The sequence below is a fragment of the Apteryx mantelli genome, chromosome 12 (assembly GCF_036417845.1).
Source record: "Apteryx mantelli isolate bAptMan1 chromosome 12, bAptMan1.hap1, whole genome shotgun sequence".
NCBI lineage: Eukaryota > Metazoa > Chordata > Aves > Apterygiformes > Apterygidae > Apteryx > Apteryx mantelli.
In genome coordinates this window covers 5,985,063-6,011,206 of record NC_089989.1, presented here as the reverse complement: position 1 = coordinate 6,011,206, position 26,144 = coordinate 5,985,063, and the positions used below count along the sequence as shown (strand labels likewise).

The window sequence follows — 26,144 nt, the reverse complement described above, 5'->3', positions numbered from 1 at the left end:
GAATTCTTAAAATCTTTTTATCAACAATATTATGACATGTTTTATCATAAAAAAAAATAACCAAATACTTTTTTCTTTTTTTTTCTTCTCTCACAGAGGCGAACTATGCAAGCAGCACCAGAATTCCTCTCCCTGGTGACGGACCAACTATTCAGTCAAACAGTTCAGCACCATCCAAGCAAACTGTTCTGTCTTGGCAAGCTGCAATTGATGCTGCTAGACAAGCAAAGGCTGCCCAAAATATGAGTACTACCACAACCCAGCCTGTAGGATCTCTGTCCCAAAGAAAACGCCAGCAATATGCCAAGAGCAAAAAACAGGGTAATACGTCCAATAGTCGGCCGCCCCGGGCCCTTTTCTGTTTATCCCTCAACAACCCAATACGAAGAGCCTGCATTAGTCTAGTAGAGTGGAAGTATCCTTTGATGCAGTTTTCTTTTTTATGATCTGTTTTTTTGAGTTTTCCAAATGTATCAAGGAGATTGTCTTAACAACATCTCTTATAGCTTCTCAGCTAACACATGTTAGTTTGCCTGCATGTATGTGGGTAACTCTCATTAATGTTGATGGTAGTTAATTTTGCTTAAATTCCTGTTGACGATAGCCTCTTAATCTGTGTCATAATGATGCAGAGTATCATTTCACTGAAGTAAGTAACTCAGAGGAGAGCTCATAGCTGTTCCTTTTTTCTTGGGGAAGAGGAGTTCACATTCAGAACTTACTTTTCTTATCTATAGAGAGCATTCTGGGTATGCCCTTTTTAAAAGTTATGTTGTTTACTCATTTTACAATTGTAAAATAGTCGTCATCTTGCTTTCTCCATCTGACACATTCATCTTGCGAGAGCCCTTTCCTTCTTTAATTTCCCCTGTGGATTTTTTACTTCCCTCCTTATATCTTCCTCTACAATATACTCTTCTAGTAAATCTCTATATTGCATTAATTGCCCTTCCAAACATGGTTGAATGGATGGGAGTGTGTCTTGCAGTGTTAATTGGGAGATAGTTCTTAATGACCTAAGATGTCAAACCCATATCTTCCATATGGCAATCTGGTGTATTACCATTAAGGCAAGTGAACCTGTTGTAGAAATCTTTCAAAAGTGATATTTGCCAAATGCTAAAAGTAGGAGAAATTTGGAGCCAAGCTAAGGATTCACTGTAAGTATATGTGAGTATCTGAAATATATTCCTTTTCTCAACTTTTATGACATATATTTACCATGAAATGTATTTGGAAACATGAACATCTGTAGATAGGAGATCAGATATACTGGCATGTATTTATCATGACTTGTACATTGGGGAAAGATTGCTTTTTCTTTGGTTCAGTGGCTGTAGGTTGGAAGAACGTGGATTTTTTTGGAAGAACTAATAGCATGTAGATTTGGTATATCATTTAATTCTCAAAAAATTTTGAAGTGAAGTATACAGTTTTGTTGAGGGAAGAGGAGAAAAAAGTTTGCCTATTAGCCTTGGCAAGATACCTTTAATAGGAAACAGCTATTCAAGAGAGTAGATTACTGAAGGTAAAACTGATTCTGTTACTTTAAACAGAACACCCAATCTGGCAATAGCAAGTGTTACTCATTTATAGGGCTTGTTTCTTCAATTCTTTGAACATAATTCAATTACAAATTTAAGATAGTGAAACAGATCCTGCTCTCATTTAAACTGGTATAAGTCCAACTAATTTCAGTAAATTGGCCTCTCCTTGGCTAAGGTCAGTTAGATGAAATTACTGTGGATTTAGAGTGGAATAAGTCAGGGCAAAATTTGTCGCAGTAGCACTACGTCATAAAACAAATTTGCCAATCTCACATTGATATTATTTGTTCATTTCTCAGGAAGATACTACAGATTAAGATGTATTTTCTAAATTTATTTTATACATAACATAGCAACCACTGATGTTGATAGGCTTTGTGAACATAAACTCAGCACTGGCAGCAAAACATTTTTTTTAGGCCAACAAACAGGATTTAAAAGGTCTTAAGGGACATATTATTGTAGTTTGCTTCAGAAAAATATTTTAAACTGACAAGACTGTACTTCTGAGGGAACAAAGTTTTTATTCAGTACTCTTTCCTTAGTCTTTCATGGAGCTGTTATCTATACATATGGAAGTTGTGTGTTGAACTGAGGGAAAAATGTCAAAAAATCATAGCTAGGCACCATTCTTCCTATCCAAACTTAACAAATAGTTTCATCCATGTACCCCCAAGTATTTGTACTTACAAGAAAATAATGAAATACTTTGGGAGAAGTACTAATTTCATTTAATAATAAGGTGAAGGTGGACTTCATGCATGTGAATTTTAAGAGAGATTTTTTTCTTTTGGGAAGACAAAAGGTTATCTCCAGGTTTAAACTGCTGCTATCTAGATCTGGGCATAGAAGCGTAAGCTACAATTCCTGCTGTCCTCATGTGAAAGCCTATAACCTCTCAGTCTGTATGACTGCAGAGCCAGTAATTATATTCTATTCCACAGTTTACTCACCTAAACTTTTATCTGCCCTGGCCAAGGCAAAATCGTTCGGGAGTCCAGCTGTCAAAGGCAGGAGGAGGGGCTCAGAGCTCTCCTCTGTGTGCATTATACAGCTTCCAACACTCACAGAGCAGAATTGTTGTTGTGATTTGTTGGGAATCTTTCTCATGTGAACTAGATCTGAAATTGTTTTTCTCCTTTGAACAAACACATCATTTCCATTAACATTAACGAGACATAGATGAACATCTGAAGACAGAACAGCTCAATAAGTATTCCTTACCCACCATGATGACCCGCATACTGAGTTAAGACTGTCTAGCTAAATTCATCTCTAGAATTTAATATAGAGTGTTCTGAGGCAGCAAGAGTATTACTTTCCTACTTTTTTAAAAAAAGAAGAGGACAATAAAAGGTCGTTATGATAGAAAATAATTTGATATAGTGATATAACTAAGGATGATGAAGAAGTGTTTGTCACAGTTATCAGTCAAAAAATTGCCTTAAAAGTAAGATTTGTTTTATGAATGTTGAAACTGAAAAGAGAACTGAACTGAAAGGTTGTAGATATTCAAAACTGATGAATTCCTTAACAGGATTTTCCAGACCATTTGACATATTTATACTACTGTCTATTTTTGCCAATTGTGTGGCCTTAGCTGTTTACATCCCATTCCCAGAAGATGATTCTAATTCAACTAATCATAATTTGGTAAGTACTCCTGAATTTTTATCTTATATATATGTTTATTATTTTTTTATCTTGATAGTCAAGTTATGAGCTGCTAGTATTTGAAAGCAGAAAAAGGTATGGATGATAATTTTAGTAAAAAAAAATTTGTATGTAGTGATACTTTGAGATAAAATGTATTTACAATATGCCGTTGCCTTGTTTTTTCAGTTTTAGTATGTACTTCCTTGTGTCATGTGTTTAAAGTACAGTTTTCAGGAGTGAAATTCTTTGGAGGAGAATGCAAGTTAATGTTATGCTGAACATATATAATATATGTATATGTGACAATATAAAAATATTTTGAGTTTCTGTTGCTTGCATTGATTAAATATATTTACTTGTCATTACTGTATTCTTTATATATCTGTGTTTCAGTCCTTCTGAAGTTTTATTGCCTTTCCTAGTATACTTGTCTAATCTCTTTTCGGATCTTAATGGTGTAATTTAACTATATTTTTGTATTAGACAAAAGTGGGAAATTTTACAGTAATACATTTTACAGTGATAGGAACATTAATGTGAATTTTAAGAGGTCGCTGCTATTAAAAATGATCTTTTAAAAGGGATGGTACTTCAAGAAATATTTCATTTGTAGAGCTGTATTTCTTGGGCTGAAAATAGTATACTAGTGTTTTACTTGAAAATGTATCATGAAAAAAATTTTTATTAGAGTTGTGTATTTTTATAACACTTATAGTGACTATCACACTCAAGATTAATATTGTATTACATTGTAATAGTTCCACTGTTTATTCTAAACACTACCTTGAAATAGAAGAGTTCAGTGGTCCTGTGCTCTCTCAAAATCTGCATGTGACTTCTTTGTAGGATGAGAGGAGTTCAAAAAATAAAGAATCAGAATCCCAAACTGGTAAATAAGTAATTTCAGATTATTTTATCTGGAAAAAATAGGTTGATATGAGGTCTTCTATTTATGGAGATGTTTGTCCATTTCATGGTGTGTAAATTTGTTTATTTCTCTAAAAGTAATTATTCTATGCTTATGACCCATTTTATACATTCTTGTTTATCAAGATTAAGCAAATATGGACAACAAAAAATGCTGGCAAAAGGCAGAATAATCCAGGTCAGTGTGAAGAACAAGTTATGCAGCTGTGTATCTAGCCAACCAACAGTCTTTGTCTTTTTTTTTTTTTTCCTGAGAAATTCATGGCACAAATCTCCATAGCTGTCAGTCTATGACAAGATCTGCTAATAACTAATTTCATAAAGCATTACATGAAAAGGGTAAAACAGTTACTTGTGTCAGAGGCTAATCATTTTGAAAGAAATGTTTTTTAGCATTAGTTTTGTTAGGCCAAGGTCTGATATTTTTGACCTAATTTTACAAGCTGTTAGCATTTAGAAAGAAATGCACATTTTTGTCTGTGTTTGTTTTTCTTTTTTTTAAAACTAATGTGGCCATATCGGTCTAAGCAAAAATAAATTATACTTTTTTAGTAAGAGATCCTTATCCATTTTCAGTAGAAAGGGTCTTGAATGCCCCTAAATATATGTGCGTAAAGTTTATAACTTGACCTTTTAAATTCTCTCAAATTCCTGTTTGAATCTGCATCTTGTTTATACTGAGGTTAATTTTGAGTAATTCAGCTGCTCAAGAACAGAGTTTATCTTTACAACATACTTGCAGGTGCTGAGACAGACTAAGTCAGATGAAGGGAACATGCATACACATATCCTGTGTATCTGATCTAATAAAATAAATAGTTTTGGAATTAGCAGTAATTGGCTTATTGCTGAAGTTCTACATCTGTTGAATAATATTCAGAAGCTTTATGACATTGGTTTGAAAAATTGAAAAATGATCATAGTATCACCCAAGTATTAAATCTTATGAACAAAGTCTGGTAGGATTTTAGTGCCCTGCATGTAGACACGCTTGTCTTCTACTAACCCTACATTACCAGTTTGATCTTTCTGGGGGACTCTACCCCATTCTGGTGTTAAAACCAATTCAAAAGCTGAGGCAAATGAGATACCTCTCCCTCTCTCTTTCCAACCCAGATTCACAGTCCCATCAACCCCATAGCCTCTTCTTTACCCTTTCTTCTCTGTGGGCACAGGAATCCACTGACCCTGTACAGATTGCAGTACTGCTCTCATATAGTGCTTTGCGGACTGTGGAGATGGGAGTGAAGAGCAGGAATATTCTACCTCTGGTGCCTTCACTTCCTCTTTATACAGAACCCCCAAACCTATTCTGGTCTGCAGAATAGGTATTTTTCTTTGTGATGGGATATTAGAAGACAGCTTCTGTATGATGGAATTTCCAAGGCCTGTAAGAGAAACCTGAGATACAAGTTCTGAGTTTGTCTTTGCCTGTGACTTAGTGAAACACTGACCAAATATCACTTAACTGCTGGCTGAGCTGTCAGGGAGCCCTGCTCTCCCTTTCTCAGGAGTGTTTTAACATGCAGAACGTATTGCCAATTCATATAATCAACACAAAGTCAGTTACTCTCTGCAATAGTAATAGCAAAATAAGTTTTATGATAAATTAACCAAAAATATGATGGACATTTTAAGAAACAGATAGATATGTCTTAAGAGAAGTAACAAATGAAATGTATGCATATTAATGAACTTTTGAAAATAGGCCATGTCTTGGGTATCTGTTATTCCTGGATCTGAGTCAATTTTGGCTTAACGTGTCTTAAAGATATCTGTGAGAAGGCTCTACACCATTGTTGTTGGAAGAGTACACTGTTTTTAGAAAATTGCCAGTACAGATAAAGCATAAGGCTGGGACAATTGTATATTTTCTGTGTTGGTCACTCATCTTTGCTGATATGCAAGGTGTGATTATTGAGATTTTTGTGATGTGGCCGACAGTACGCTCTGAGATACTTATGATAACTTTTAAGGAAACAAGAAAAGATTGCTTCATATCAGTGACTCTAAACTCGGCAGACTAGAGTCAGCTATCACTGGTTTGGTAGGATAGCAGTCTCTTTCTTTGGTAATTTATGTAGCTCCACTTTTCTAACACCTTCTTGGCTAACAGCCTTTATTAATAAAAAATTTCCTCTTTGTGGTTATTAATACACCTTTCTGTAGGAATTATTACTCTTTTTTTGGCCTTTCTTTTCCTCTTCTGAGTAAACAAGCTTAAATTTCTGTTCTGCCTTTTTGCCATTCTCTGTTGAGGATAGAGGGTGCACTATAGCTATTTTTTTGCGCGGTGGATTCATTGTCATTCTTATTGTTCCTCAAAGGCAATGTATTAGCGCTGGATGTTACCAAACAACACATTTCAAGCAAATCTTAAGTGCAGAGTTAAGTTACCAGACTGAACTGTGCTTGACCACTTGCCAGCATTACAGTCCTGTATTGCGATGGGAAGTTTATTTACTCCCTTGTCTGAAACACCTTGACATCTCTCTGGTGTGTGCCAGGAGAGGAGGAAGGGATGTTCTCTTCTCTACCTTGAATGGACCAGTTCTGTCATGCTCTCTGAACTGCAAAGAGTGCAGTACAGTCTAATGAGCTTTAAAAATAGTTATTCAGCTTGATCCTGAACTCTACTTATTGAGTAATTTAGTCCCTAATCAGCTGATGTTCTTTCTGGCTAGTGAAAAACAGGGAACAGACAGGTTGTGGTGGGATGGGAACTGGTGGGCCCAGTTCTTCTGCCAGTAGATAATGAAACTGCTATTGATCCAAGGAAGTTATTTCTGCCCTGTAGCAGGAGAACTGGATTGTATATTCTGAGATGAATTTGACATAAATGTACTACTTCATTCAGATTTTCAAGTAGTTTCTTTCTCCTGCCTTTCAGAAGTTTCAGGTGATCTAAACTTCCCTATGCTTGATTCAGCTCTACTTCTGCCAATGTCTCCTGTCTGAGTTTGATGAAAAGCAGTTTCTGGCAAGATGGGTTTCCTGTATACATCTTCTTTCTGTTTCTGTCTTTTCAGTTTTTTTCCCCATCTGTGTTATGTTATTTCCCTTCATGTCTTTTGTCTTCTTTAACTTCCCACTCATTTCTTTTTCTTTTCTTGTTATCTTTTGTCTCTGCCCTCTGGCTTCCCTCTGTGTTTACTCTTCTGTTCGTCCTCTTCTGCAGCATGCTTTACTCTATCTCACTCTCCCACCTCAATATCTTTTCTTGTATCATCCTGTTGTACCATGGTGTGTTCTCTCTTACTGCTTTGTGTTTTGTCTCTTACTCACTTTCCCATTGGTCTGACTTGCACTGGACTGCTTACTTTACAATGTACAGGCAGACTGGCACAATGCAGGTCTGAATTTTTGCCATGAGCAAGACTCTTTCGGTTATTCTTTTTCTTTTTTTAAAAATAAATGAACAGTAAGAAGCCATCTATGCTGATTCCATGAAAACTAGATCCCTGAAGTTTGAGTTGAGTGTGCTTTCAGTGTATTGCATCTCTTGTGACTAGACCACAAAGGCTCTCATTGGTGAGATTGTTCTACTTGAGGAGAGATTGAAAGCCTGTGCTTTTTGAAAGCCTGTGCATTTTGGGGGACTTGCATGAATTACAGTAAACTGGCAAGTGCAGAGTCATCTGCATAAAGAGCTTGACCTCAGTAATGACTCCATGCTCCAGATAACAGGATTCTTTGGCCTTGTTTCTGACTTATTGTCAGTGGGGGACTCTCTCCAAGAGTGGGGTTCTGCATTAGAAAAACATGCTGTGCTTATAGAGCTAGTGAGAAGGTGGTGTATGCATCGTCTGCTGTGCAGTGACCTGGGCACCTTCTGTTGTTCCTCTCTATTTTCGCAGCCAGTTGGGACTGGGAGAGCCATAGTGGAGGACAGAAAGGTCCTGTTTGTATGCTTTCTTTCAGGCAAAGATTTCCTCTTTAAGTAGATTTGTGTGGATCTTTCAGTGGCCTCCAACAATAGGAAAGTCCACTCTCCAGTGTTGTCCCTGAACTGTTAATTGTGTCTTCAATCTAGGGCATGGCAGGAGAGTACTCTGAGAAGACCCAGTTGAACTTGTGACCTGGAAGTGTCAGGCTTCTTATCCTTATCCCATTAGCAGTCCCATGACTCGTTCAGTCCTAAGGCCACATGACTAATACACCCATTGAAAAGGTTTTGTTTTTTACCTTGCACCTAGTTATTGAAATCCTCTATATAGAGCCTTAATAAATATCTGAAAATATTGATGCATGATGTTATTAATTGTAACCACATTTAATAAATAATAAGTCTAAAGATTCACTTGTTGAATAGGTAAGTGTTCTGTGATATATTTTAGAAAATATTTTGTGTATATATACTGTCTTTGCTGTGTTTACTTCTTTAGTTTAGGGATCTTGGATGCCTCACCCCTCACTTGGAACATGTTCCGATCTAAATAATTTTTTGTCACCATGTTTCAGATATTTTTCTATCTTCTGGTTCTTAGTTAATGCTCTCTCCTAATGTTTGTAATAGCTAGCATGAAAGTTACCCAAGTAAACTTTCGGGAAAGATGGAAGATAATTTGCACTCTATTGAAAATACTTCATTTTACATGTGGAAAAACATGATGGAGACATTACAGTGTTTTGTTGCATTTATTTAGCCAACTGCTTAACTACTGGTACTAATGGTAATAGATTAATTCTTTGAGGGGGAAAATGTCAGTAAGTTTAATCTGAAAAAAAAATCTTCAAAAATATTGTATCTAATTGTAATTGATGTACAACGTGAATGTTATGTTGCCTATTGATTCAAGTCAGTGAAATGTATTTATAGCTCTGTGTATGACTAGTCAGAAGGGCCTGAGAGAATGTCAGTAGTTTACTTCTGAAAAATCAAATGATAGGAGCTGTCCTTTTTCTCATGCAAGCTTAAAAATGAGTAGGCTTTGAATTCTCTCATCGGGGTTTGTGTCTATGTGCATATGTAAATTTTCTGAGGGACAGTTTTTATCATCTTTGGTTTCTGCTATTTTTTTCTGTACATAGATTACCCTGTCATCTATTTTCTTATTAAAAAACATGAAGTAACTGTTTAACTACTGGAGCAGCCTGACTTATTTTTCTAAAAATTAACAGTAAGACTGTTTGATGGTTATAAGCTGAGACAGTATGCATCAGCAAGTAACCTTTGCACAGCTGCAAGAATTCCTTAATAGATGACATTTCTTCAAGGGGATTATTAAAAAAATATTATAATGCTGTACTCAGTCCTATCTTCGTATTCCAATTTTTTATATTCCTACAGGGCCAAAACTTCCAGTAATATGTATTAGCTAATTATCATGGATTGCTTTTATTTTATCGGTGCAGATCATGGTTTTTAGAAGCTCACGACATCACATAAGACTACTTCTTTTCCTTTCACGTTGTAATGCACACCTCTGCAAAGTAAATGAAAACTCTGTGTTGGTAGCGTTTTACACCCACTTTGTACTCCATCCAGTTCTTAGGCCTACTGTGTCTACTCTGCACTGTATTAGTAGCATAAACCAGCTGGTTCTCGATTTTTCTTGGTGAAAAGAATTGCCATGTGTCAAGTCTATCTCTAGTGATGAATGAAATAGAATTTTTATTTCATTCTCTGCCTTAGGAAAAGGGACATTTCTGGAAGAAAGATATGACCAAGATGCCTGGCAATTTTCAACTGGTCGAGGGATTAGTTGGGTTTGTAGAGAGTTGGGAATAACATGGACTAGTCCTCAAGTTACTCTGAATTATAGCCTGGACCAGATCTGCTCCTAGGAAAGGATTATTTTTTTATTAGGATCTAGTTTCTTTAGCACAGATAAAAATGACTGTTCAGAGAGCAAGGGATTGAAGAGAAGGTTCACAACTTAGTTGTGCAGGTTTAAGTAATGGCACTGCAAAAATAACTTCCCCCATTTTTTTTTTTAATGCAGTAGATAGCTATCCAAACCAGAAGGCCCCACACAAAGATGTACTTAATCATTCTCATTTGGAAGGAAATGTTTTTCCCTGTTCAAAGTTGCAAGCTTGTTCCTGTGAGGAATTCCTACTAAGGGCTTGTCTCTCCTTAAAAAGATTTGCTGGTAGTGCTCTACTGGCAAACTGCCTAGGGAGATACAGCGTATACCAGAAAAAGAGTTCTTTTTCTATTTAGTCTAAAATCAGTTTCCCCAAAAGAATAGTGCTGCACTGGCATTTTTTTTTTGCTAGTTTAATTGAGGTGTGGGGTTTTTTTGTTTTTTATTTTTCCCTTTCCTTACTCTCCCAGTTGATAAAAGTATGCCAAGGAAACTTTAAAGTGTAGTCCTGTCTCAATAAAAATAAATCAGTGTGCTTCCAAACATTCCAAATAATCTTGTTAGTTACTATATCAGTTGAATGGTTGGTGGGAAAGTAGTTAGATGTTGACATTTAAATTGTTGTCATTCAAGTTTAAAGTGAGCATTCAAGATGAGTGGGAGAAGTTTGTACTTTTCATACAAACTCTTGTAATAGTGAGAGTACAAGTTGATGCTTAAATGCTATGAAAAATACAAACAACCCTAGTTTATAAAACCAGTTTACTGAATACAGGTAAACCATGTGAATTACTAATTTACTGCAATACTAATGTGTGTAAATTTGACAAAATACTAATCCACAGATTTTATTCCTTAAGAATAGTCCCTATGTTTAAAAAAAAAAGATTCTGAAGTGTTTACTCAGCAAATATACACATAAAATGGAGAATTTTTACACATTGCCATGTATCTGTGCCATGCCAAAAGTGGATTGTCATAAATATTATTAGAATTTGCTTTATAAAACCTGTTAAAAATGGCAGGTTATGTAGAATAGATATGTTTATTTTTTAAAAAGTTGTTTCTCTCAAGAAGCATATTATGCGCTGAGAACTGTTTTTTCATTTTTGTCTTTGTTATGTGAAAGTGCTGTGTCTTGAAATCTTACAGAATTGGGATCCATGACTTTTGAAAGTGTTGAGCAAGGGCCTGTTCACTTGCTTAATTCATTTGAGCAGAAATGAAACAGTTCTGGGAGTTTTTGAAAAGCTTGTTCCTGGTTGCTTCAAAAGGCTCATTATGCAGCTGCTGAGATCAACTAAAATATATTTTCTAATCTGGTGAGGTTTAATGTCAAACTGTTTTCAATGATGGTTAATTGAATGTGTGACTTGGTTCACCATTCATTTTGCAAGAATTCAAATTTTTTTATCCTAATGTCAAGCTCCAAAACCTTTCTCTTTTGCTGGGCCATCTGGAAGGACAGGGGTATGAAGAAAGGTTAAGTGACTATGTAATGATAGTGGGAGAATGTTAATTAGGATGGATTGGCTTTTCGGTGCTAGTCTTCTTTGGTTATTGCATAATCTTCTGCAATACAAACTTTATTTAATGAATTATAGCTAAAATATCCTCCCTTAGTCCTCACTCCTGTAAAATTCACTTGGTAGCACTAATTAGCAATGTAATTATTGTTGTTCATGTTTTTCTATTCCCGTGATGAAGAAAAGTGCTTTTAGAGTTCCATTCTTGAACAATTCCATGATTAAACAATGTGATTATAATAATGCAGATTCTTCTCAGAAATCTTGAAGCTCATTTTCAGCATTTCAAATAAAAATTTAAATAAAGACATGAGATTTATGCTCAAAATTTAACTATGACAAGAACATTTTCAGTAAAATCAATACAGCTGTCCAGGATACATTATTTTCCTATTCAGTGTTGGTAGGTAGTATTCTAGAATAGTGCTGTAGTGATTAATAGCAGTATAAAACTTTGAAGTGATAAGCAGATTGAGCAGACTGATTTGTTTCCATAGTTATGAACCAAGATTTTTTTTCTCTCATATTTAATATTAAAGGTATTCTGCTAATACATTTTCAGTTTTGTTGCATGGCTAAAAGTTTGGGCAGAGTCTGACTGCTCTGTTGCCATGACATGGCTGTTTTCATGGCAGTCACTGTTCGTCTGGATAAAGAGCTACATAAACGTTTGAAAACTTTTAGAATATGGGTATTATCAAAGATCTGAATCTTTAAATTTGTTAGTGTGGTAAATCACACATAATACAAGTCGTTACCAGGGTTGATCAGTATAGCAGAAAGGATGATACCAGTGCAAAAGACCAGAAGTGAATCTTTCTAGAAATATATTTTTATTGCATGTTTTCTAAGAAATTAGCATTTGATATATCTTAATTGAGGATAGTAGTTCAGCCTAAAGATTCATTTGGCCAGTTGTTTCCTAGCTATACCCTCTTGATAAAAAACAGGTGGTATATTGTATTTTATCTTATCTGACAGCTTAGATATATCATACCGAACTGTCATGTTTGGCTTCAGTAGAGTTTTGCAGAAGAAACAATGGCACTAAGGAGCATATAGAGTCAGTTACATTTGTAAGGCATAAAGGCAGGAAAGATCTTCTGAGTGTAAGAACATAAACATAAGAAATCTGTATTAATAAGGTTCAGTAGCTTAATAATTGTATTTTTCTAACTCAGTTGCTAAAAGGATTGGCTCACAGAGGCTAGAGTTGCTTTCCAGCGCTGCAGCAGCCTCCAGAAAGATGGTGTCTTCTGCCACTCAGCTAATCAGAAAAATACAGTCTTTCCATGGAACTGAACAGCAAATACCCCAAAGCTGTATTATGTTTATTGGACATTTTGTTATGCTGTTTTCACTCTGATTAATTCATTATGGTACTATTACATATATATTTTTCAAATACTGGTCCAGAATCCTTTAAAACACATGCAGATGATGGGTGGCGTAAAATCAGTTTGTTATTTTATATTTAAATAATTGTATGTTTTTTTCATCCCCTTAACAGTTCCAAATTTGGGTAGATTTTATCTTTCAGTAGTTTATTTCTTGCTATAGCAAAGGAAAAGGCTGAAAGAAAACAGCCTACCAAATTATGTAGACCTTGTACATTTATTTTTAAGAATAGGCAGGTCTCAAAATATCTTGACACTACTGACTTAAGATAAACTAAATAAAAGAAACTCAATAATAAAAAAAGATACAACGTTTAACTCAACTATATCTAAAAGACTCGTAATGTTCAATGATGCTCACTACAGTTTGTGCTCTGACTGACTGACTGCTAGAGCAAAGATGAATACTTTCAGATAAGAAGTCCCTGCCTCTGGCCTGCGTAAGTAGTGCAATACAGCTGGCTCTGTCTCCCGTAGAAGTGCCTCAGCTATCACAACTCTTGAGGTATAGTATAGAACAGAAAGTTTCTCTACATTCTACTACCAAATTGAATGATGCTTAACAATTTTCGCTAATACCTGTGGGTTGCGATTGAAACTGGTTACAAAGCTGGTTAATATTTTATGCAGCTTGTGGACAATCTGTTCATGTTTTTCATCCCATCCAAAAGATGGATTCTTAAGTTCTATGCTACCTGATCCTTAAGAAGTCATTTAAAAGGCAGTGCTGAATAGGAGTCATAGTATTAGCCAATGTAACGCAGCTTTGTCTTACTTGTAATGAAACAGTATTAAATTAAATTGATATTCCCCAAAACACAGTTTTAGCAGGGGCCATGTTGTTTTACTGGCTAATGATTCAGTTTTGTGTTTGCATTGTCATGGATATCTTGGCGTGAGTCCATGTTAAGACCAGACATGCCTACCATCTGTATTGTTAATACAATAAGAAGACCTTACCATGAACTCTGGAAGCTTTGCACGCTTAACACTCGCATAGTTAATGCGTATTGAACATAGGTGGACTGAGCATGCACGGACCTCGTCTGTCTGCACATATCTGCAAAGACTTGTGACAATTTTAAAGACCGTCTCCTGTAGCAAAAGACTGTCAGCTGCCTCTCACATCTATATTTTCCCTAAGCTCTGTGTGGCTATGAATGACAGTGTTAATCAATATGGATGAAAAATACATAGGTCACGAGCTGTGATGTAGCTAAGGTCATTCTCTTAAGAGTTTCCTATTAGAAAGGGAAAAAAAAAGCCCCCCGAAAAACGCTCTTGCTGTCACAGTTCATGTGTATGTATCTCTTTGTGCCCTGTAATTTCTAGAGTGTCTCATTTCAACCAGATACAGAAGAAACAAAGATTTCAAAGTTAATTTTACATATTTTTTAAGAATAGGCAGAGGAGAGAAACTTTATCATTGTTCCCTCTTTCCTTCAAAGGCAGGCTGCAGCAGGAGCCCACATGTCACACCAAAGCCAATCAGCCAGTGCCAGTCTGTAGGAATGAGGCTTCATTAATTTCCATGCTTACAGAACTGCTTGTCTCCTCTAACAGGAACACTGAATTATGCTGGTTAAGGAAATAAATATTTTGGTGCCATAGCAGAAGGGATAAGAGAAGGTGGATAGGATGCTAGCCAAGAACTCAAAGAATGAGCATTTAATTATCTACTTTGCCCCCAACTTTTGTGATCTTGGACAGGCTATTTATCTTTTTGGTATTTTAGTTTCCCATGTATAAAATAGTTTTCTGCTCTAAAAGGACATCAAAAGAATAAGGAATTTAGAGACTGAAATGTTCAGATATGAACATAAATATGGTAAAGAAGTCTGGGGAGTTCTTTCAAAACGTCATTTCTCATTTTCTCTTTAACTGGAAACGGTTTGGCTGACTTGCTGGTGAACACCAGAAATCAGCATTAATTTTGTTATCAGAGGCTATATTTCAAGGTTGAGAATGTAACATGTATTGGCAACAAATTTTGGTGAAGAAAAAGTGATTGGTAGTGGCAATATAGGAACAGAAGGAACAGCCACTGTTCCCATAGTGATACAGCAAAAGCGGTGACATTTAGGTAAACAGCAGTGGGAAAGGAAATTTGGGGGAGTTACTGTTAGATGTCTCAGAAGATACAGTAAGCTTCCATACGGTGTTTCATGTGTATCTGAAAATGTTAATGTTGATCTTCTGATCATTGTATTAATAGCACAAGCACACCTCAGTGTTTGGTGGGAAGTCCAGCCACTTCCTGGAACGGGTGATCCCTCCGTGAAACCAAGGCAGGCAGCATCCCTGTCAGCAGAAATTGCTCGTAGCGAGAGTAGCCTGATGTTTTGAGTGTGCACAAATATGCTCATGTGAACTGTCCAGCTGGTTAGGAATGGTGCCACAGAAGGCGTTTTCAGCGTGACCACATGACACACAGATGACAATGGTATTTTTAGAAACCCTTGCAGCAATGTTGCTGTTGATCCAAATATTACATACATATTAGCCCCAAATAATTGTTTTAAATAGACATATGAAAGCTCAAACACAGGACCTTAGTACTTACTTTTACTCAATGAAAAATAGGACTGAGGCATTGCATGGTTATGTGTACCTCTCTGCCTGTCCACTGGTCAGTGCAGATTCTGGGATCATGTAAGGACTTTTGCCTGGGGACCAAGCAAATAATTATGTGGCTAAAATTTTCATTCTTGTAATAGTAATTGTTTTGAGATAAAGTAAAAGTATGAAGTAAGAAGAGTAGGGCGTTAAATACAGAACAGGAAATGAATTTCAAACAAAAGATGTAGGAGGAGTAGTTTTTTTACACGGGAACTTTCAGGAAAGTTAGCTAATCAATTCAGCATGGATTAGATAAACTGTCTTCTGAAGCGATGCAAAGTAAGTGAAATAACACTGTGAATATTGGAATTAGTGTCCACACAGGGACTTAGTGCTGGTGTTTAACTAATCCCCATTGTCTGTGTTGTTAATGGGGCTGTTTCAGAAGGTATCAGAAGAACAGCAACAACTGGAAAGGCTAACTTGAAAGAACAACTGCACAAAGAGTATTTTAATGTTAGACATAACTTGTTTTAATAAATAATTAGAATGAGCATGATCCAGTCTTTGAACAAAAATATGTCAATGTTAGATTGTTTTCCTTTTTGTCTTGAATGTGCTTTGTTCAGTTCCACTGAAAATAGGGTAAAGATTTACAGATGACTGAGGTTTTGACACTGGTGGGTGTTCAGTGAATGAAAGATTTCAACTGAAGGGTTAAATAGCATGGGTTGTAAGCACATTAGAATTGTCTTTTTCTTGCCTTTAAACAAGTGTGTAGGAAACAAAATACAAATTGATTAATAGATAACCTTCAGACAGGTTAGTCAACATGAATGAGCTAAAAACCCCATAGATTTTGGGGTGGAAGATAGTAGAAGTATATGAAGAGATGGATTAAAGCTCTGTGCTTAAAGGTTTCTGTACAATAGCTGTTTTTTAATGGTTCAAGAAGTGAACCACTTTTAAGTTGTCAAGGATGCTTCAATATTCTTCATAAAAGATTATTTTGTAGCTGCATTATTTTGTAAAATATGCTTTGAAAGTGTCTATTTAGCTTATAAAGAGGGTATCTTAAGGCAAAGTGGTGACACTGAAAAACTGATTATTGGCCCGTGCACCAGACTCTAGTTGCAAGATTCTGTTTTCACAAATGTTAATTTAAATTCCATACTTCAGCATTTAGTATAAAAAGACATACAATAATGTTATCATTCTGTTCTGTGACTTTCTGAGACACTACTAAAAACTTCTGAATTACTATGTACTACTTATTAAATACTTCTGAATTTACTTTTACAGAAGTATATAGCATATTTAATATTCTGACTCGAATTTCAGCTCCAAAAAAGAACAAATTTTACGTTTAGGCAAATCATTATTTAGATACAGGGTCTTCAGAGTTCAGAATTTATTTTCTTATTTTTATAAGATGAATGTTTGCAATTGAATGTTTGAATCTTAAGCTTGCTTATCAGACAAGGAAAAGAAAGAAGCAACCTATGGGCCCAAGTGCATGCCAGAAGATATAACTCATATGGAGAGGGTTTAATTACTAGAACAGATCTTCAAACTTTTCTGTCAAACATGTAAACCACATTATTGCTGAATGTGGAAGAAAAAGGAGAGTCTAAAACCACAAGAATCTTCTTTTAAGGGCTGAAACTATTAAAAATGTAAGTGAACATAGCCATTTTATAGCATATTTATAAAACTTTAATATTTTGTATTGGACTCTTGATCTTTTTCCAGTATGGTATTTTGAAGAGTTTGTGATTGAGATGTATAGTGTGTCCTATAATTACACAATAATCACAAAATAAGTCCCTAGCAAACATAAAGGACCTCCAAGCTGGACCAGGTTAGTCCAGGTACTTAGATTCTTTCCCACCTACTTGTTTACTCATTCCACTTTTCCATTCTGAGAAAAGATTGTAAATGCTACTGCAGCCTTGGATCTGCTGTGACACCCACTCACCAGTGTATCATGAGGAGAAAGCTGGGAGTGGAGGCTCCAAACTGATGTTTCCACCATAATAATGTAATTTTTTTCTTGGCAAGTAATGGGAGCTCATCTGTTCCTCTGTGAGCTAACACTCTTAAGGTGGCTATGAACTGATGAGTAACCTCATCAGCTATCACTAAACTTAGAAGCCTTGGGTGTCTCTCTGTAGTCAGTCTGCACAATCATACTCTGCCTAATTAGAGTGCAGTGCTGATGTCTCTCTTCACTAAATTATTAGAGAGGTCAGTGATAACCAACATACTTCAGTTTCCTGGGCAAGGGGCAGATATGTAGGTTCACATTTGTCCTGAGGAGGCATTTCCTCAATTAACAAGCAGCATGCAGTGTGCCAGACACTCCAGCACAGGGTCAGCACTCAGCATGTAAGGTGACCCTGAAACAGCAGCTGTTTCTACACTGTAGAATATATGGCCCTTTCTTAGCATGTGGAGAAAAGGCATTTTGAAGGGAAATCTTAGGAGGTGAGAACCCAAGTTTTTCTATCCTTTCTCCTCTTAAGCTTTGGAGGAGTAACCATGAGTAAAAAGTCCATGAGTTTACTGTACTCAGGCAATAGAGGGGCATTTCAGGAGAGAGCCTACAAAGCTGTTAATTTTAGCAAAGACTTGTAACACCACAAACTCTTCCTCACTCTTACTTGCCTTTACGCCAATTGTGAATATTATATTCATTTTTTAAGTTTGTGGTGGAATTGCTTTTCTAAAAATGAAAAAGGGGTAGCTATAGGCATGTGTCTTGACTTCGAAAGGGAAGCAAAATGATTTAAAGGGCTTACTCGTTTTTGGATTGTAACTTCTGAAGAAGTTAAAGGTTCTGGACTTGCATGTGTGTTGCAGATGAAACTGCACTGCTTGAAAAAGCTTTCAGAATCTGCATTTTAGCAATCTGCCGGTTTAGCAGTGGTAGTTCCTTCTCTAGAAATGGATATTATAGCTTTGTTAGTTTGTAAGTGAAAAAAGGAATTTTACAAAGCATATTAAAACATAGTAAAGAATATTATCATTCTATCCAGAAGGTAAAAATGAGACTGAAATTTGTTTTTTAAAATGATTGTTTATTCTTAAACTAAAATGTGAATTAGTCTTTTTGTGTGTATTTGTGTATTCATTTCATTAAAAATGATTGGGTGTTGCTCTTAGGCAACCCTGGTTGTAAAATGTATCACCTTAACTTATGCCACCTTTTTGGTCGTTTATGATGATTTAAATTAATTCAGCCTACTTGCAGTTAAGACAGGTTAAACAAGAACACTTAAAGTATAATGACTTATCTAATAAGTGATAAACTGCAGTAGGCTTATGATCACGTTAAAATACCTGACTCCCATTGAGCAAACAAGTTTTCAGCTTTCAGGTTGTAATTAATTAAATGTTATAGTACTTATAAAACTGAGTAGAATATAGAGTTTCAAGGGATTCTACTTTTTTAAGTCAGGCCTAGAGTATGGACATCGTACATTGAACTTGGCTTTCTAAATAATGAGCTTCATAATTCAACTGCTGAACATGTTTTCAAATCAGGAAAAGAAGTTTATACTTTGTCATTTTGTAACATTAACGATGTTGTGGATACTTGTTTCATCTGGTTAACTCTTTCCTTCTATCTTCAATATAAATCCACTTCAGCTTCTAAGCAAGGTTAGATAAAAAATGGGATTTGCTCTGGATCTGGACTCAAAGGGCACTTGTCTTTTCTTTGTTGAAGTCCCAGACTGATGTATCTTTGGCACTGCTGCATAAGAGCCTGTACTTCTTACCATTCTCCTCTTCTGCACTCTCAGTGTAGAAGCACTAAGAGAAGCACTCTGAGTGCTTCTGCAGTGTTCTGCCACTCTTCCCGGGCCTTGAAAAATGCATGCAGTGCTTGACTTGTGCAAAGTAAACCCAAATGCGCTTCCCCCATTGAGATTAGGGGATCTCAATAAGCTGAATTGAGTAGCCCTCTTCTGAAATTTTAAAATAGCATTATTGATACAACACAACTTGTAAGATATTTCTTGCCCACTAAAACTTGCTTTCCTTTCCAGTAAGTCAATTCTGTGCTGTTCTACCCAATATGCAATATGATGGAATATTGCAATATGATGGAAAGTAGATAAAGATTAACAAATAACTTCTGTCATATGAAAGGAGAAGTAGTAACCTCCAGGGGTGAGAGCTGCTTGCTGAGCATGCCTCACTGCTGCCCTCTGGCAAAGTGGGTGCAATCACCTTCAAATTAAGCATTTCCATTGATTTCTAGTGACAAGCTATGACAAAAAGAGGAAGGTAGTTGAGAAGATACATGAAAATCAATCCATGAAGAGCTTACTACATCAAAACCAACAACTCAATTTGCTTATGGAAATGACGTGTTATGGAGTGCAGGAACAGTAAGGTCCCGGTGGAAAGCATGTGGAAAGAAGACTGGGCTACACATTTCTGCAAATGGGCAGCACAGTCCTTATAGAATCCCAAAACAGCTGTGAGAGGTGCATTATAGCTCCAGCTCGCACTGTCTGTTTTTTATATGCAGTGGCTGAAAGGTTACTGCCCTTAGCTGCCCAGCTTATTTCTCTGCCTGAAATTACTGTCCCGACTGTGCGAATGGCAGGTACAATTGTGTATTGAGTCCTCAGTTGCTACAGCTCACAGCCTGGCACATTGACTTAATCTGCCAGTGGTTCAGTTTAGACTAAGACATTGGCCCATGAACTGTAGATGATGAGACAGGCGTATGTGTTTGCTTCTCCTGCTGACTTTGTGGGAGGTAATATTGGTGACGTGCTGGAGGGACAGTGGGAGGCCATAACCTTTCAGCAGCTTCAACTAAATCTGTCAGATATTTCGAGTCAGACTCATTAGCTTTGAATTGCCCATCTGAACCAGGAAAAATTTCACTAATTGTTAAGCTAAAATTCTGGATTAGGAATTGTAGCGGTTGAAATACAGACTTCTCCGGTTCTGGTGCAGGTGTTACCATCAGCTGCAGAGAGGCATAGTGAACAGTTGTATATAGCAGTATTTTAAACAGGCAGAGTTAAATCCATCTGATTTCATTTATCAGATGTACATGTATTTGTGCTTATTAGATTGTTATGCAGTGTATGATAGTTGATATAAATGTATACTAGTACACTAATTAGTATATAATGTCCCCTCCGCAACAATTTTTAGCTTCTTTTGACTTGCAAAACTCTACAGATTTTCTAGTGGCAATCTGGAGCTCTGTATAGAGAATGCAAAACTACTCATAATAAGTGTTTGTTAGTTATCTTTTATTGATCCTTTAGATGCAGGCCACAGACTCCCATAGGTCTGTGGTTACAAGCTGAGAAATCTGTAGCTACTGCTGCTGACAGATAAACAATTACTGCTTTAATGCAAAATACTAAAGGCTTTGCTCCCCAAAAGATCAAGGAAATTATTAATTCACCTTTGCAAACCTATAGACAAGTATATGTTACATTGAAGTTGCAGAAAAAGCAGGGGGAAAATTCTGAGTGGATTCGATCTTGATCAGTGTCATGTCTGCATGGTGGAATCTGCTCTGTCAGTAACTACGTAGGGCTGATTAAAAAAAAAAATATGAGAACTCAGTCCCTAATTTGTAGACTAGTCATGTGTTACATGTATGTTTCAACTCTACCAAAACAGTTGGATTGTGGGACATTTTGTTATACAGTTTTTCTAATACCGTTTTTCTTCCCATAATAATAGCTTTTTAAAAATAGTGTAATTTCAATAATGAAAGTAATAGCATATTTCAAAATACATTGAAATCAGTGAGTGCTTTTCCTTGACTTCACTAATAACTGGATGCTGCTATGTTTGCCATTAATAAGCATGTTGATGTGATAATTACTTGAGGACATGATGCTAATATCTGTTTAAAACACACTACGCTTGAATCGTGAAAAATATCAAATATTTTAGTTCATAGTTGCTAGCCACTTTTTAATATATGCGATATTGAGCAGTAAAATGTGCACTACGTAGTTTGCATTGTCCTTCGTTGCTTGGAATAATTGTAAGAAAAATCGAAGACATGCTTAGAAATTCTTTGTTTAGAGAGCTACATCTGGTCTGTGTTCTGCTGTCCTAATTGTGCATAGTGATTGGAGACCTTTTCAGCTTGGGAAGACGCAGATCTTCCAAAGGGCAGGATCAAGCACTCCGTTTCCTTTTATTTTAAAATACTCTGCATACATCAGCTTAAAATAGAGCATTGTGTTTGTTCTGAGCTATTGATTTCTGGTCTGCATACATTGTTTTTATGGAAATTTGAAAAGTATTCACGCTTCTAAAAAGGTTCAGAAAGTTTAAGCAATTGTAATTTAAGCAATTTAAGCATTGTAATTAGTAGGTGAAGTTAAATGTCAAGATTTTTCTTTGAATGTGCCCTAAAATGAACTTGGTCATGCTGGGAGCAACTCTGTGTTTTAGCAAGATTTTCCTTAACGTAGGAACATGATTGTTGCTACAGAGTTATTCTTCAGTAGTAATGTTTTGAACCAGAACCTATTCATGGCACAATCACGTTTGGATCCCCTGAAAAGATGATCTAAGAAGCAGCCATGTATAGTGTGTGATATCAGGGTTGTATCAGTCATCACAGGGTGATACTGACCCAGTATTTACCAAGTCAATATCTGGGTTACTGGAGTATTCTGTTGTTATTCAAAAGTTTTATGTTGAAAACTAGTCAAAATATTTTCTGTAAGTGTCAGGTGTCAAACACTGAATCTAACAGCAAGTATTGGCCTGATTTTTTTTCCTCCAAGTTTAAAAATAATAGAATTGCTTCTACATACTGCAACTTTTCCTCCATCCAGAGGCAATGTCTGTTCTTCTGTATTTCTGAGTTTCTGTGCCACAGCAGTATTTCTTGTGTAATGGAAGGGGTAGTAAGAAAAGTTCATTTTGATAAAGAAGTAGCTGTGTCCATACTATATCTGCTTCTTCTATACTGCAAGTAAACAGAAAATCTGTGTGGAATTTACTAAAATGTTTAGGGCTGTGTCAACTATGCCTTTTAGCAGATTTCACACTGTCACAAATTTCTCATTTTAAAGGGATCATTCCACTGTAACACTCTTGAATAATTTTATTGGTAGAGAGTAAAGCCAGTAGGTCCTGGACAAATTCTTGTAATGACTTTTGCTTAATCAGATTATCTTCAGATATATAAATATAGTTTCTACACATTATTGCTAATGATATTGCATTATATATATGTACATATAATGATGGTTCAGAACACTGTTTCTGATTACAATTTAAGCCATGCTTGCAGTATTTCTCACAGAAGTATACTGTAGAATTATGAAATGTCTTCCTGGTTTGCTTGTTAGTAAATTGAAACATATTCTGTATCATGCCACCATAAATTTGTTCATAATCTCTTCATACAGAAGTCCAGTAGCGATAAAGTAAGCTATAGAATACTGAAACATTCATCCGTGAATCAAAATGTATGGTGGGTACAATTTAACAACTAATTCATGCTTTATTTTCTTTTCCCAATATTTTAGTCAAATTTTATATCTTTATTACTGATTAGAGTACGCTTTTCCTCACTTGAAGAAGAACTGTTTTCTGTTACCCGATTATCAAATTAAGATACACTTACAATAAACCAATAACATATTCTGTGTCTTAGAAGATACTGAAAGAAACTGGTGAATCCAGCTGAAGTAGGAGGAAAACACAGTTGGACTGAAATTGGTCCCCAGTAGGATGTTAAAAGAAAATGAACTGTTCTGTTGTTTTCAGCCCCCTTACGCTATCTTCATTAACTGATGAATGGCAAATTAGTTAATCAAGTAGTCAGTATGTAAGTATCTAAGGGAAAATAAGACACTGGAGTTAAACAGTAGAAAACAAAGTTTAGTTAGAATTAAATTGTGCTAAACTATGTTTGTTTCTGTTTTGTTTAGAAATCTAACCTCCCTCTTTGCTTCCTAAAAATAAGAATCTCATAGAAGTGTTGAATGCCTGAATAGCAGTATTTCAGCCTTGATTCATGAACCTGTTCCAGTTTTCTCCCAGTCCTGTAACTGAGATGATGATGGCAATCCCATTGCTTCACTGTTTGCCAGCGAGACTGACCAAAGCCTCCGTCTGAGGCTAGGATCGATAGGACCTTCCAAATGATTCATTGAAAGATCCCTTTCAGACGTGCTTTTGTGATTGTGATGCAAAATTTGCTACTAGGGATGCTGTTCTGGAAGCAGGCATGCTTCTGAGGAGCAACCTTCATTATCGGGTCCTTCTTCTGATCTACAGGCCAAATGTTGTCTGTGTTCGAGATTGCAGTGGCCCTAATGAATGAATGCCTAGCCAAGACATGAAAAGATGTGTTGCCCTGTTAGTTAATACATGTCATTCCCCTTGGACTTTTCTTTTCACAGCCTGTCAAGCAGTTGGTATCATCCTTCAGCTATCCTGGCCTTGATTAAACTAGGCAGTAAGGAGGAATGGACTGCACATTTATTTCTCCTGAAATTCCTCTATTATGCAGATTCTTTTTATGATCTTGCTGGGGAAGGTAGCTAAACAAAGAAATGGAGAAGGTGAATAATAAGCAAGGGATGGATGATTCCAGAGAACACTTCTTATCTGTAAAATTGCTAACTTTAAAGTCTTCCAAACTGTAAACGTTAAAAATTTGGGATTCTGTTTGGCAATTTGTGTATGAGCTTCATGCTTATATGTTTACCCCCCCACCAATAACAAAGCTATGCCTGCACCTCCTTTTCTCTGCCATTTTTTTCTCAGTTTGGGGTTTCATCACTGACACATTTTTAAAATCCTTTGTAAGTTGCCTAGATTATGGAAGCTTCTCTGACTTTAATTACCATAAAACAAATTGGAGAGTCTCCAGAATAAAGTAAACATTTTCCATGTATATATGGCTGTTGCATTGTTACTTAGGGGAAATGTTAAGTCTTAATACTGCATCAAAATAAGAAATGAAGATGAGAAGCCAGGTAAACAGGCTCAGAAAAATCCCTTCTGTCTACTTGATAAGATTGTTAAAGAAAAATTCCTAACACTTCTAAATCCATATTTGCCAGGAGCATCTCTGGATGTTTGGAGATAAAATTAATGGATCCTGATTTATGTTCAGTGGTTTGCAACTTAATATAATGCGTAGAAAGTCCTCAGTGGCTAAGATCTTCAGAACTACTGCTTTGGAAGTCTGCCACTTTTATTCAAGAAATGGTTACTGCTGAAGTTGATACTGTTCGTGTATTTGTGTGTGTGTGAATACACACACGTGTATATATATATGTATATACTACAGTATAATATTCTAAAAGAATATACAGATGATACCATATCAGTCCAGAGTGTTTCCTCTGTATGAGAAAACAGGACAGTTAATATCTGAAAAATCTGCTGACACAGCTAGACCAGTCAAGATGGTTACTCATTGTCCTAGTTTCTTTACCTGTTGACAGAAAAGCCAGGATTTTGCTGTCCCCCCCCCCCCCCCCCATTTCTTTCCCTTACCTTGATTGTTGAATATATCTCAAATTTAGTTGGGAGATCGTTTTAAGAACTTGAAAAGTAAAATCTCTTTTTAGCAGCTCCTACTTAACTGAAAAATGTAGTAATCAGTACAGTAATGATGACAATAGGTATGTTACAGGAATTCCTTTTCCATTAAGATGTTTTTGGACCAATAATGGTAGCTTTTATGAGTTCCTAAAGGAGAGTCTTTGGCTCTAAGTGGTACAGATTACTAAATAAGGAGCCATGTGAGAGCAAAGCTCTCACAAGCAACCACATTGCTCGTCCAAGGCCAGCAGACTCAGTGAGGAATCTTGCTGATTATTTATCTCAACTAAGCCTTGTGTCTTTCTCTATAAATCTGCATCTTGTTGGCCCAGGAACCCCTGAGCTAACTTGCTCTGTTTGGTGTCCACGTATTACTGGGATTCCGGACACTGGTTGCTCAGCACTGGCATGCCACAGTTTAAAATAAAGTTTGCATGCACGATGCCTACAGATTTCGTTGCCCATGCAGCACACAGCCTTAGGGTCTGTCTAGGAAAGATCCCCAAGCTGATTTGCCTGTAGGGCACAGGGGCCAGCTGGTCACTGTGATCCCACCCTTCTAGACTGGCCATAGACATCCACTGGGAAGAAGATGGGAAAAGAGAATCCTGACTACACTTTCCTTTGTGCTGTGAACACTGTCTGCTGTGCCCGTGATATGGAGGTAAGACAAACGGGCTCAGGCACTGAGTGGTACCTAAGGAAACTATGGATGTTGTCCTGCTACATTTGTACTGACAATATAAAGTGATTATTTAATTCCTGAGAACAAAAAACAATTTTATTAAAAAACTACATGCATCCTGTGCAGCAGGATGCAATATTAATGGTGAACTCTCTTATGTCAACCAGAAGTTATGAAGTTACAAGAAAAAGGGAAAATACATGGTGGAACACATTAATGTTTTCCAGTCTTTATAAATTAGTGTGTTTTATAGTATGTTTGCATTTATATTCTGTATTTTTGTATTTTCTGCTTTCCCCCAAAATACAGATGTTACCATAATTTTTATGTAGCACAACTTGCCATTTTTTGAAAAATAAAAGACAGTTATTTTGTGCTGAAGGTTGATGACTGTAAAAGTTGTCTGTCTTCTGAGAAGAGCCTTTTCATTTAGTTCATCAGTCAGCTGTAACTTTCACTTTTATCTT

At 36.3% G+C, this 26,144-nt stretch overlaps 2 protein-coding genes across 3 annotated transcripts in view; one reads left to right on the top strand and one right to left on the bottom strand.

Moving 5' to 3' along the window:
- Positions 1–26,144, bottom strand: part of CHDH (choline dehydrogenase) — a 463,978-nt gene that overhangs the window by 236,243 nt on the left and 201,591 nt on the right. The window lies entirely within an intron of this gene.
- The window catches only part of CACNA1D (calcium voltage-gated channel subunit alpha1 D), a 211,740-nt gene that overhangs the window by 2,285 nt on the left and 183,311 nt on the right, over positions 1–26,144 (top strand). Inside the window, exons 2-3 of the mRNA XM_067303775.1 lie at positions 97–415; positions 3,095–3,200. Of these exons, the coding sequence (XP_067159876.1) occupies positions 97–415; positions 3,095–3,200 (425 nt within the window). The remainder of the gene's footprint in view (positions 1–96; positions 416–3,094; positions 3,201–26,144) is intronic.